This window comes from Zingiber officinale, chromosome 7A (assembly GCF_018446385.1).
Source record: "Zingiber officinale cultivar Zhangliang chromosome 7A, Zo_v1.1, whole genome shotgun sequence".
Lineage (NCBI taxonomy): Eukaryota > Viridiplantae > Streptophyta > Magnoliopsida > Zingiberales > Zingiberaceae > Zingiber > Zingiber officinale.
The window spans coordinates 122504274-122517904 of NC_055998.1; the positions used below are offsets into that span (position 1 = coordinate 122504274).

Genomic DNA, 13631 nt, shown 5'->3' on the forward strand with positions numbered 1-13631 from the left:
CTTACGATTCGTCTGTTGACCATGTCATGTTGTTAGCAACATTACCTTCCAAAGAGATATTAAGAGATATGGAAATAGTCTCACTGTTCGGCCGAGTGGGTAGTCGCTTGGCCGGAACTCTTCCTCTCAGTTAACCTCTGCTGCTTTTCCTTACAGTGACTTGATTCAGTAGATTGTTTCCGTCCGACCGGATAAGTGCTCCGGTCACCTTAACGTTCCTTTGATCTGTAATGAGCATATGATGTTCTTGCTGTAGTGCTCCTGATCGGATGGGTGTTCTGCTCAGACAAGCCACTTGGTCGATCGGACACTTCATGCCCGATCGACAGTTGACATCAATTTCCGCTCAGCTATCTTTGGTGGGACCGTTGACCACCGTTGACCATCGTTGGCCACTTTGACTTTGACTTTCACGTCGACTACTGTCTCCGCCTTTAACCCATGCTTGGTGGGCCCCCTTTATCACTACATCACAAGTCTTCGTCTCAAGTCTAGTCGAAGGAGACTGTAAGTCTAATTGACTAAATAAGTAGTGTCTTCAGTGACCTTCCCTTGATCGGGCATTCTCTGTTTCTGAGCTTTCGATCAGCTCATATCATCTTCATAGTCTTTGTTCTGCTTTATCTTACTGACCTGAGCTTAAAGCCGCAGCTAGGATATGGTGACCATATCCGATTTAAAGCTGCCACTTGGCTAATTAATTTCACACCTAAGTTTAAACCATCGCTCGACTATTATTTACATTCCTAGGTTTAGAACCGTTGCTTGGCTATCATTGTACACACCTGAGTTATAGCTGCCACTCGGCTATCCTTTACACATCCGAGTTTAAAGCCACCGCTTGGCTATTAATTAGCCAGAGATCTATGCTCGTCGGGATAGTTGGTGGTGACACTTAGCAAATTTTTTCATTTCTCTTCGCTTTTGTGGACGCGCGCCTTTTATTGGTTGATGACGCCCTCTCGATTTTTGGAAGACTGTGCAAATCTCTAGTCATTTTAGCTAAGCACACTATCCATATTTTTTAATTAAACCCTATTAATATTTCCCTATCGTCAATCACCATATGTCCTGATCTCTACCATCGCATACTTGATGTGGTAGACAAATATCTACGGCTGATCTGACAAGTGCCACTCTCAATTCAACGGAAAAATCTAAAATAATTCAACTGGTCCTCCATTGCGCGCCCTACCCACCAAGTTGAATCAATTATTTACATTCATTTTGTTTTGTTTTCTTTTGGTGGGTAGGGACGGAAAAATCTAAAGTAATTCAACTAATCTTTAATTATAATTAATGTAAATTTAATTAGAAAATAATTGAATTCTATGAATTCTTCACTTACTAACAAGTATTTTCCTTGATTCATATCGCTCTTTACTAGTTGAAAATTCGACATTTTAGTGAATTGCGAAAGCGGATTTTCAGATTTTTATTTTGTGTATTTAACTTTCATAATATCAAAATTATGCAGTCCATTTTTATTATACCTTTCCTTTTCCACTCAAAAGTTTCTTTCTTATATAAATTTTTATTCTCACCGTCTAAAAATTCATTCCTCTCTATTTACACTATGCAATTAAGATATAAGGGTATGAATATATTAGGGAAGGGATGAAATTGGTTGACGGATATAAAAAGTTTTAAATTATTTTAAATAAAAACTAATATGTTTTTAGAAGTCACTTTAATGTGTTTATGTTATTTGAATTCTAAACATAAATTTAAAATAGTAAATTTTCAAATTTGATAAAATTTATCATAAATTTATTATAAAACTTATGATAATAATATTTACTAATCAACATCATCAATATTAAAAAATATCAAACTTTTAAATTTTCTAATGATATTTATGCATCAGCCGGTTTCATTTGAAATTAACTGATGTATTTAAAAAATTTCGAATCACTTTAAACCAAAACTAATATACTTTTATAAGCCTTTGAAAAATTCTGAATCATTTCAAACCAACACTAATATACTTGTGAATCTCCTTAATATATTTATATCCTTGGATATGAATTAGATAATTTAAATTGAGAATAATAAATTTTAAACTTGTAATTGCTCGATAAAATTTATCACAAACTCATTATAATATCTAAAACAATGCTAATTAATCAACACCACTAATAAATTTTTAGGAGTTCGAAAAATATTAAACTAACCATTTGGTTCGTTTGCATTTTTATTTTTATTTTTTTTAAAAAATCATATTTTCTAATTTTTTAGAAAATGATTTATCCGTATTTTTTATTTTCTTACCAAATGCTCTCTTTTTTTTTTAAAGAAAACTAACATAGAAAATGTAAACCCAATATATTTTTTTATTTCTCAAAAATAAAAATTAAAATTAAAAATAATATAAAAATATAAATCAAACGCTCTTTCCAATTTTCAAATAGTATAAGCTCATGGATTAATTCATCCTATAAAATTTTAAATAATTTTAAATTAAAATCAATATACTCTCAAAAGTACTTTTAATGTATGAACGCCGTCCATCTAAATTCGACGTTATGAAGTGAAAACAGAATAATTTTGAATTCGGATGAGAAAATTCAAAGCAGTAGGCGTGGTTGAGTTAAATGTCTTTAAAAATTTCATGATAATGCTAGTAAAAAATAATAATTAAATTGCTGCAGGCATTTCTATTTCATCAAAATTTATTTTTACAAGAGAGATTTAATTTAATATTGAGTTATTAGTTGTTAAATTTATTCTAATATTAATAAAAAAGTTAATTGAATTATTTAAAAAATGGAAAAATAAAAATAAAAATAAAATAAGAGTTTTTTAGTGGACAGTTGTCGATAAAAGCTGACTCACATCGTGCGTCAGCAGTGACCAATCTGCAATCTCGTTGCTCATAAGAAGAAATGGAGCAACTACGTGCGGTTCGACGCCAACTCCAGCTCGGTTTGCTCTTCTCTTCCTCGCCGTCTTCTTCTTCGTCTTCTTCCTTCAGGTATCTCTTCCTCGGAAGCAGATTTAGGAAGTGCTTCGCCTTTTTTCTGGATTCGTATTTTGTGCAGCTATCGGGTTTCTCTCGTGTTTCCGTGTTATTTTTTTTGGCTGATTTTAGGGTTTAACAGGTTGTGGAGGCAGCTGTCGAGGAGATCGGCGATGGCGCGTCCTCCGATTCTCTCCCTGGCGCTGCCCTCCGAGACTGGACGTGTTCTCAGCATCCAATCTCACACCGTCCAGGTGGTCTCCGTCACGGTTTTTTTCCCGTTCTTTATTATTTGTTCATCTCGGTTTAAACTTTTATGGAGAAATCGTTGTCCTCTTTCTTGGCTTCTTTCCCTTAGGATGAGTTCTAGAAGTAAATTTTCTATGATTCTAGGCTTAAGTGTGAACTAGTTTCCATTTTCTGATTGGCCGTTCTATCTACGACCCATTTGCATGGTTACTACCAATCAGATTTTGAACAATTGAGTGAGCACTTCATCCGGTTGTTTAATAATTTTGTCAGCGATACGGATCTTCTGTAACAAGCACTGTCATTTATGGCCTAATTACTATGGAATCAGATATGGAAAGCATTGTTCCAAATAATCTAAAAAGCTCGTATTCCCTATTCATCTTAAGTTATATTGCTTAGTTCATAGTTCTCTTATGTCTGTTCTGTTGATGAAATGAAGGTCATCTTTGCTTGTATGTCATTAAGTTGATTTGCTAACCATACACAGGGTGGGTATACTATATTCGCCTATACCCAATACATGAATATATTTTAATATTATGTTAAAGTTGTTTGGCTAACAACTCATCCCAAAAGTTCAATCCATTAAAAGTAAATCAATATATGCTGCATCAAGTATTCCTTATTCTGTTTCTTTTTTCTCAACATGCATAAATCCTTACAAATGTAGTTCCTTACCCTTGAGTCCTCATTTCTTCATCAGATCAGAGTTTGCACTTTTCCTTGCCCACATAAACTTCCTTTTCACTTGTCAAAATGTGGGACCAGGACTATTGTATTAAGCTTTGCTACTTGTGTAATATATAAATATATTTTTCTGCTGTGCGAAGAGAAATCTTTTCTAGTTCATCTTGATTCTGTTTGTCAGGTTTGTTTTGTTGTTATTACTTGTAATAATGTTGAAATTATACCTGTTTTTTCTCAGGGGTATGTAGGCAACAAATCTGCTGTCTTCCCCCTTCAACTTCTTGGTTATGATGTTGACCCTATTAATTCAGTGCAATTTTCAAATCATACAGGCAAGATGTTTTACATAATTTCCTTCCAACAGTCTCAGGATCAAAGGGCTCATATATTGTGCAAAGTTATTTTTCTGAATGCATGGTTGAGAGGGCATGTAATTTTACTTGAATTTAGTTTGAAGTTCACTGACTGAAACTTGATGCAGGATATCCAACATTTAAAGGACAAGTTCTGAATGGTCAAGAACTATTGGATCTAATTGAGGGTCTAGCAGAAAATGATCTGTTATATTATACCCATTTATTAACAGGTGGGTTTGCCATTCTATCCAGTATAATTGGCATGCAATTTCGCTCAGTAGATCTCTTGTTAGCCTGGATAATATGTGGGCATTGATTTGGTAACAAATTAACTGAATGTTTCAGGATTTTTTTGCGAACTTGTGACTTTTATGTAACTCAGCCATTGAACAGTATGTATGGGTTTGCTTATATTCAACTTGTTAATTCTAGAAACTAAGGATTTTTTGCTTATGTGAAAAATCAGGAAACCTATTGTTGCCTTTCAAAGAATTATGTCATTCTGTTTCTCATAGTTTTTATTGAAATGTGATTCCCCCTCCCACTAGCAGTTAAATTTGAAATTAATCATTTCTTAAACTTCCATAAAAGCAACTTATCTTAAACAAGGTGGTATACGACACCTTGAAGGACCTTGTAGAAATGTAACCTGTGGGACTCACTAACCTTGGCATAAGGTCTCAATATTCTTAACTGAGCTATCCTAAGCTCTCAAATGTTTCTCACTTCACTAAAAATGGTGTCATGGAGGACAAGGATTGAACAAAAACAAGAAACAATCAGTGCAATAAGATAAACAGTATAGAATGCTCATGTTCAGGTCTTCTAGGGTGTATGTTTCAAGTGAAGTAGCTTCTTAGGGCCTTGATTCAACAACATAGAGTGCAAAAATGGCTCATTATGGTGGCTCACTACAGCTCTATTGTGCTTTTGGAAGATAAAGATTTGCCAGGTCACAACTCGATATAAGCATTAAGAGTTGGTTAGTGGCTAGTGGAGTTGTTGAGTTGATTTAGCCATATCTCTGTTGAGCTGATATGACTACTAAAAAAAAAAAAGGGCAGCCCGGTTCACGAAGCTCCCACGGATCCATTGTATGCAGCCTTACCCTGCTTTTTGCAAGAGGTTGTTTCCAGAATTCGAACCCGTGACTTTTTGATCACATGACAACAACTTTACCATTGCGCCAAGGCTCCCCTTCTGAGCTGATATGACTATATCATGTCTAAATCATGTAACAAGGAGAATGATTGATCAATGTGCAGATTAATAATTAAGATGGTCAACTGAAATTTGGCACAAAATATGCCAGTTTCGTATAATTGCTAATCTTTATATTGATTTGGCAGGATCTGTTATGCTGCAATCATTATATCAACAATGAAAATGGTTGATCAACATGCAAATTATTACTTCAGATGGCCGACTGAAATTTGGCACAAAATATACTTGTTTCAGACAGTTATGGCTATCTTGACTATTATGGCGGACCCAATTGGTTTAAATCACAGACTATAATCTGCTAGGGCCAAGAGTGATTCTAAGCTTATTGAGTTTTTATCATCAAAACTGGTGCTAATGACATCGACATTAAATCAAACCTTGCCAATGGGTTTATGGTTTTCAACATCTCTAATGATGCAGGGAACACCTTGAAAATATCAATGAATTCAAGTTTTGAGCTCTGCATCCATTCAAGGTTGCGATGCACCACACAGTTTAGATATGATGCATGATAATGTAGTCTTTGGTTACTTATTATACATGTGATTTATCCAAAATTATTTTTGCATCTATCAAGTTCTTGTATTCATTCTCTACTTACATTTATATGTAAATTTAGGGACATGCTGAGCATGCATTAGCTAAAAAAGACTTCTTGATTTATTTTTTTTTATAAATGTTTATCTTCCTAACTTTGTGAATCTGCAGGTTATATTGGTTCAATTTCTTTTTTAGATGTTGTATTGCAAGTTGTGGAGAGACTACGTTCAGTAAATCCTGGGCTTGTATATGGTAATTCTTTGATAAACTTATGTTTTATCAAATGTGAAATGTTTAATCTGACATTGGCCATTAACTTTGTTAGTAAATTCGTTTACTATTACTTATCATTTGGATTCTTTTTGAAGCCTTCAAACCATGATTTTCAACTTTGATAATTTTTTATTTTTTTACTTGACAAATTTATGACCAAAGATAACAAAAGTATAGTTTAAGAAGATTTACTGATTTAGAAACAAATGTTTCTTTTTATATCGAACAGTTGTAGACTATATGCTTTGCATATTCATCTTTCTCTCTAAGCCCGCATTGAGCTTATGGAGAACTCATACGATATATTAGGTGACATGCTGTAGTTTGTTTATGTAGAGAAAAAGATGTTGAATTGGACATATGAGAGAAACCATACATGAATTTTGTCATTAAGCCAATGTCCATGGAAATGCTTTAATTATGATTCAGCCTCTCAATTAATATTCTATTAAAGTGACCCAACGTCCCAACCTAGGGATGCAATGACAAATTTGTCGGCCATCTGTCCTTGTTCAAGTTATTACACCTTGCTTATCTGATACTGATACTAATTTTTTATTCTCTGGGTTCCAATGTGCTTATAATTCTTACCTTGGTACTAATTGAATCAGTTTGTGATCCTGTTATGGGAGATGAAGGAAAGCTCTACGTTCCTCGCAATCTGGTTTCTGTATATCGTGAGAAGGTTAGATATTAACCGAGTAATGGATTCATTAGTGTTGGATAATACTTTTTCTTCATATTTCTCTTGGATGTTATTTACTACACTCCTTTCACATATTTCAGTGAATGGGGACTTAGTTTGATTCTGAACAGATAATTTTCATTTCTTTGGGTTTCCATATTCATCTAGCGCTGTCGGAAAAATAGCTAAGCCAATTAGTATTGTAGGTATGTTGTGTGGGGATTTTGAGAGAAGGTATGGGTACCTGTGAATTTTAACTTACCCACTTGGTGTGTCCACTATCCTGATCCATTATATACTCGTATTTTTTTTGTCCATAGATACTTGACTTGACCAAACGAGAACTTGACCTCACTTCAACACATCATGATTTAGACCTTTAATGATAATAATAATAACAAATTAGGCATCTAAAAATCACTAATTTAAACATCCATTACAATCTATTAACTAAATACCCAAACTCATAATATATGTGCATGCGTGTCTTAAGGCATTTAAAAACCACTAATTTAAACATCCAATGTAATCTATTAATTATATACCCACTAAACTTAGCGCGCGTGTGTGTGTAATACCCTTCATGTGTATCTATGAACCATACCCTTTTAATAGGTATTTGAACCCTGATTAAATGGATAGATACGTGTCTGTGTGTGTGCGCGCACGCGCATGCCTGATGTTTGTGTGTGATACCCTTCATGTATATCTATCAATTGACGCAAACCTTCCCACACCTTTCTAATAGGTATTCGAGCCCTGATTAAATGAGTATAGTCATTGGTATTTGAGAAAACCTTTTCCACTGCCAAGATATTTTACTTTGCTTGAATGTACATATCCTTTAGTGTATGCTCCTATTTGTTTCTTGTATTGTATTAAATATCTAAGAACTATGCATCAGACTCACTGATTTATATGCTTTCCTTTCTTTATTCCTGTCCAGACTAACAATTTTTTTTCTTAGGTTGTTCCTGTTGCTTCAATGCTTACTCCTAATCAATTTGAAGTTGAGTTGCTAACAGGTGTGAGGTAATGATGCATTTTACCTCTTGGAATGTTCATGATGTAACTTATCCAATGGGAAAAAACAAAATTGAATTTTCAGATTGATGATGTGATGGAAGTTGTTGTCACTCGTGAGAATTAGACTGGCAACTGGTCTGAGAAAATTTATATTATCAAAGTGTCAATTTCTTTTGATTAAAAACTTCAGTATCTGATTTCACTAGAATCCTGGAGAGCATTCACTTCCTGTATTTTGCAATAGAAAATCCTTTTTACACGGCACAACACCTAACACAGCAGTAGCATCATGTCAGTTGGTGAGACTTCAAGGTTACATCTTAGTCACCAATTATATGAGAGAGAATAGAATATTTGAGGAAAATAATTATATTATCGATTGTATGAACAAAACAGTGTAACATTACTAATATTATATCTTTGCATAGAGCTTTACAGAGTCGTAAATTTATGTAGTTGACCCTAAATTGATGATTTATGGTGGTTGAATGAAGGAAACAATGAGATGATCTCTTATATACTTAAGAGTTTACATAGCTTGGTGTGGTAGGATAGGCACAAGGTTTCAAAAAAGTGTATGCAGTTGACCCACTTCTTAGCCATATGTGATATGTTTTTACAGTTTGTATTAAAATATTTAACAATATTTAAATTGATATCTCAAGCATTCATCACTTGCAAAATAACTATTTGAGCTAACACTTATAAATTATAAGCTAGTAATAGGGTTTTAAGTCAACTTGGTTTAGTTTGAATTAGTTTAAATGAACCAAATAAGGTTTTTTAACTGCATATGTAGATTGCATTTGCTATATGTGAGTGCTATGCGATCCCATTTCAAATCCGCCTTAGTGGCCATGTGTGGCTCAAGCAGGGCTTTCTAAAACCATGATTGGGCAAAGTGGATTAGATGTGCTGAAACTAGTAAACATAGATATAAACTTGTATTTTTAAACCAAACCTAAATAAAAAAAAATCAAAATTTATCCTTTATTCTGATATATTTTTGAATGATTTTTTAAAAAGGATATGCATTATGGCCCCACTTCCAATTGCACTTACTCTGTGCTATCTAACATTTAAATTTTCCATACATTAAAATGCTATTAATTTGCAGTATCACATCGGAAAGTGATGGCAGGGAAGCTTGCAATATCCTACATGCAGCTGGACCTTCAAAGGTTTACACTGTCATATAAATATGAATATGAAATTCAATTCATTTCTCTTTTAATTGTTAAGTCTTAGTTTTCTAGCTGAAGAAAGTTCTGGTTCATTTACAAATAAATAATATGGAATGTTTATCCATAGGAACATCTTCTTGCACTAAAGTAATTAACATGTGGAATATAATATTTGCTTTGATGGCCGTGGATAAAAAATACTTTGGTTTTCCATTTATACATCATATTCTTATTTGATTTCTTGGTATCAGGTGGTAATAACCAGCTTAAATATAACGGACAAGCTCCTCCTCATTGGCAGTCACCAGAAAGTCAAGGTACTGCTCTAAACCTTTTTGTATGAATGTCGAAACAATTCAGGGCAAGGTACTTGGCAAGAGATTGATAGATCATAATCATTCTGACATTGTAACTTGTAAAGGTTGTACAGATAAATGGTTCCTTTACTTTAGAACATTAATTGAAACACAGGAATGAGAAGAAAGATGACTAAACCCTAAGTAGCAATGTGGCTTGATGAACCATCTTGCTACTACCATATACACTTGGATCAACTCAATATGGTTTGAATGTTTTTCATTGCAGGGTCAGCCTCCTAAACAGTTTAAGATAGTGATCTCTAAGATACCTGCATATTTTACGGTATGTGCCACTAATAATTCTTTTGTCAGATGTCTGGGATCCTGCTAATTCCAATCTTTATACTATTTGCCAACTTGTTTTTCACATTCAATGAGAATACTTCTTTCGCTGTTCATGTGGATCTTTTATAATTTGTATAGGATGGTAATATGTGATGCTATCAATACTCAGTATTAGCCAATAGTTTTTATTGTTATGCCTGTTGTCCCATTTTCAAGAATGTCCAGTGAAATTTAAATGGACGATAAATCTTTGTTGTATGTGTTCTATTGTAACACAGGGTACAGGTGACTTGATGACTGCACTTCTATTAGGATGGAGCAATGTAAGGCTTCATTTTACAGTAGTTTCATAACAACCAAATATGTACCTAATGTGAAAAGTTCTGGTGTTCATTCTATCTTTTCTGCATATTTGATGTTTAGAAATATCCAGATAATCTTGAGAAAGCATCAGAGCTTGCAGTATCAAGCTTACAGGTGCTTGAATATTAATATTATCTGTAGTATCGCATTTTTTTTTTTAATTTGCTGATTGGATTTGATGTTCATGAATGATTAACATAATAATTCTGTTCTCTAAATCTGTTTCAGGCTCTGCTGCGAAGAACATTAGCAGACTATAAAGCTGCAGGCTTTGACCCACAATCTAGCAGCTTAGAAATCAGATTAATTCAGAGCCAAGATGATATTAGGAACCCAGAGGCCAAATTTAAGGCTGAGAGTTTCAACCATTGATCATCTTGATTAAGCCAACACTTCAAAAATAGACATCAAAGTTAGGAGCTACTATCTTTACAAGCAAATTTACATCATTCTTTTTTCTTTTTTTCTTTTTTTTTTTTTTTGGAGAGAACTGCTCATTCAGTAAAATTTGTTTTGAATTCGATTTATTAATCAAGCACTGAAATATATTCTGTTGCAAGTTATAGTTTGGATGCCTTGCATATATTTTTTTGACATTTTTTACCACAATGATAGTCTGTGGCTTATAATTGCACCGTTTTCCCGGGGAAAATATAAATGAATTTTAGTCTGTTCCTTGGTATGTCTTCACCCGCTGCTTTAATGATCCACAACTCCGTTCATTGGAACGGTCACTATGGTTCTGAAAGGCAATGCCTTGCTGTAAACGGGTTTCTTTGTCTCTCATCTTATCCCATAAACAAAACGAAGCACGTCAATTAAAAAGAAACATTTTCAAGTCCAGTGCACCCTTCATTTTATTAACACAAGCATCTCTCAACTTAAAACCACAACCAAAATCAAATTTTAAAACAACACAAAAAAGATCGTTATCGAGTCCAGTCCATATCTGGCGAGCAAATATTAAGCAACAACATTTGAAAGCTTTTAAGATGCAGTTGAGCCTCGGCCTGGTGTCATCACAAAGTAAATTAAGCATATTAACCAGTGTTCCTCATTCCTGCAGCAATGCCATTGATCGTGATGAGAAGTGCATCCCGAAGTTTATGGTTATCATCATCATGCCTTAGCCTTTGCAGAATCTCAACCTGCAAGAGATTAAGTGGATTAAGATATGGCAACCTGTTTTCAATCAGCCTCCTCAAACTTCGATTGTTGTCCGAGAGTTTCTCATGGCCACTAACAATTAGCACAAACTTCTCCGTTGTCTGTAACTCTGACCTCAACTGGGAACCTAGCGCCCTTCTGCTCTCAGAGACAAGCATCTCTTCATAATGTTTTGCGATGGGAATGTCAGCCTTCGCGACTACCATTTCAATAAGATCAATGGTCGACTGGAAAAAAGGCCATTCCTTGTACATAGCCTTGAGGTCTTCTTGGTACCCCTTATCACATGCATCCTTGAGGCCAGAACCCACTCCGAGCCATGCAGGGAGCACAAACCTTGTTTGGGTCCAAGCGAAGAGCCATGGAATGGCCCGAAGGTGCCCAATTCCAGTGGACGCTTTCCTACGTGTAGGCCGGCTTCCAATGTTCAGGAATCCAAGCTCAGCCTGAGGAGTGGCCTCCTGGAAGTAGCCTAGGAAATCGGGGTTCTCATATACAGTGCTCCGGTAGTAATTGCAGCTCGCCTTGGAGATTTCCTCCATGACATGACGCCATTTCTCCTCTCTAGGTGGGAGTGGAGGATTCATTGTTGCAAGAAGTACAGCCGTCGTATAGATCTCAAGTTGCCTTACTGCTGTCTGGGGAAGACCAAACTTTGCCTGGACCATCTCACCTTGTTCTGTTGACCGAAGGGTTCCCTGCCATTGGAGAAAATAATGTCTCAGTTGCATTAAAGATGTTTATGAAGATTAACCCATATAAACAAATAAGAAATCACCAAGCTTAATTTAAAAAAATATATATTAAAAATGAATGCTGAGAGATGTGGCCATTTTCTCAGCCACTGTCGTATCCGTCTTTCTTGTACTGTTTTCACTAATTTACAAGGCATTTGTGATGTCAAGTGTAGGGCAGAATCAGAAGCAATGGCATTTGTTCCATTAAGACCTAGAAGGCATTGGTTGCTTGCGGTACAGTTTGGCATAAATATGTATGAATATAAAGACTCGCTGCATTTTGAGCTCAGCAACATCTATTCAGCCCTTTTTCTTCAAACTTCATATAAACGCCCATCATAAGAGTACACAGTTTGACGAACTACATGTTAGTGAATACAAGTATTCCATCTTAGCATTAAAGGAAGAATACATTCAACTTTATACAATGAATATACATACTGTAATGCAGGAGAACCAGTACTTGTAGCAAAATCTCAAAGAATTAATAAACATAAATACTTAGATGATTTTGTATGGAAGTTCTTATTGCATATTTCTGGATCAGCACGAAACATAAAAGTCTATCTGAAACAGGATTAATCACTTCTCAGTAAAAGATTTTACTATGGCAGCCAAGTAATTGGATCATAATCCACACATATAAATTGCTAAATTAAAGGATTCCAGGGTTCATTTTAACTTATGTATACAAAATGTGAAATAGGCTTAAGCCAGATTGGGCTCAACACAATGAAGTACTTCACCAGAGCTGACATACCATTACAGAACCAGGAGGCTGTGACTGTATGGCTAGATATGTTGGGCCGCCACCACGACCAATGCTGCCACCTCGGCCATGGAAAAGTGTAACTTTAATTCCATACTCTTTACAGGCAGCAACAACATCCTCTTGGGCCTTGTATAGTTCCCATGCAGCAGTAAATCGCCCAGCATCTTTACCAGAATCAGAGTAACCGACCATAACCTGGATATTAATGCCCAGTTGCCACCATTAAAGATGAGAACTAGGAAGGAAATAGTAAAGTAAAATATCATCACCTCTTGATGCCCGTTATGATTCTTTATAATGTGCTCCCTGTACCAATCGATTGACAGTAACTTTCTGATCACAGAGCCAGCTGCTCTGAGATCTTTCACAGTTTCAAACAGAGGGACAACTCTAAGCCTGTAAAAGGCAAAAGGTATATAATTCACACCATTTATGTACATACTCCTTCCATCATTTGGCCCAGAGTTATTGTTCCTAGATATTTATTACTATTTGTTCTAAGATTCTATCTATTCAGAATCATATTTGATAGTATATGTAAACCACTTGTTCAAATTTCAAGAAACAAGTCCCTACATAACTTCTCTATAACATGTAATCATGCTGAAACTAATAATTAATAATCTTACGTTCCTCCAGGACATGGTCTTCCTAGTTCCCCACTGACTGAAAGTCTAGCATCTTTCTGCAACAGTTCTACAGCAAGAACATCACTTGCCTGCCATTTGCAAGTTCTGCCTTAGAGCAAATATATAAATAGCA

The 13631-nt window shown here is 35.0% G+C and overlaps 2 protein-coding genes across 4 annotated transcripts in view; one reads left to right on the forward strand and one right to left on the reverse strand.

Annotated features, from left to right (window-relative positions):
- The first annotated feature begins 2834 nt into the window (after nucleotides 1–2834).
- LOC122002306 (pyridoxal kinase-like) lies at nucleotides 2835–10799 on the forward strand. 2 transcript variants are annotated; one of them, XM_042557435.1, is made up of 13 exons: nucleotides 2835–2974; nucleotides 3102–3213; nucleotides 4137–4230; nucleotides 4380–4484; nucleotides 6187–6270; nucleotides 6903–6976; nucleotides 7944–8008; nucleotides 9120–9183; nucleotides 9438–9503; nucleotides 9772–9828; nucleotides 10109–10153; nucleotides 10254–10307; nucleotides 10422–10799. In XM_042557435.1, exons 1-13 carry the CDS (start codon nucleotides 2886–2888, stop codon nucleotides 10563–10565), a joined length of 1053 nt encoding a protein of 350 aa, XP_042413369.1. In that variant the 5' UTR covers nucleotides 2835–2885; the 3' UTR covers nucleotides 10566–10799. The 2 variants fall into 2 exon arrangements, with proteins under 2 accessions (XP_042413369.1, XP_042413370.1); XM_042557436.1 differs by having other exon boundaries at nucleotides 2856–2974; nucleotides 3092–3213.
- A 212-nt stretch (nucleotides 10800–11011) lies between these two features.
- LOC122002305 (phosphoenolpyruvate carboxylase 4-like) overlaps nucleotides 11012–13631 on the reverse strand; it is a 39325-nt gene continuing 36705 nt past the window's right edge. For both annotated transcript variants that reach the window (XM_042557433.1, XM_042557434.1), the window contains exons 17-20: nucleotides 13499–13587; nucleotides 13139–13265; nucleotides 12858–13064; nucleotides 11012–12058 (exon numbers count right to left, since the gene is read on the reverse strand). In XM_042557433.1, coding sequence (XP_042413367.1) covers nucleotides 11234–12058; nucleotides 12858–13064; nucleotides 13139–13265; nucleotides 13499–13587 — 1248 coding nt within the window. In that variant the 3' untranslated portion in view covers nucleotides 11012–11233. The remainder of the gene's footprint in view (nucleotides 12059–12857; nucleotides 13065–13138; nucleotides 13266–13498; nucleotides 13588–13631) is intronic.

Bases quoted from the DNA above. Each gene is read 5' to 3' on its own strand.
- LOC122002306 (XM_042557435.1), top strand. From the start codon at position 2,886: ATGGAGCAACTACGTGCGGTTCGACGCCAACTCCAGCTCGGTTTGCTC. The intron at 3,214-4,136 runs GTGGTCTCCGTC...GTTTTTTCTCAG, and splicing joins TCCAATCTCACACCGTCCAG to GGGTATGTAGGCAACAAATC. The intron at 6,977-7,943 runs GTTAGATATTAA...TTTTTTTCTTAG, and splicing joins TTTCTGTATATCGTGAGAAG to GTTGTTCCTGTTGCTTCAAT.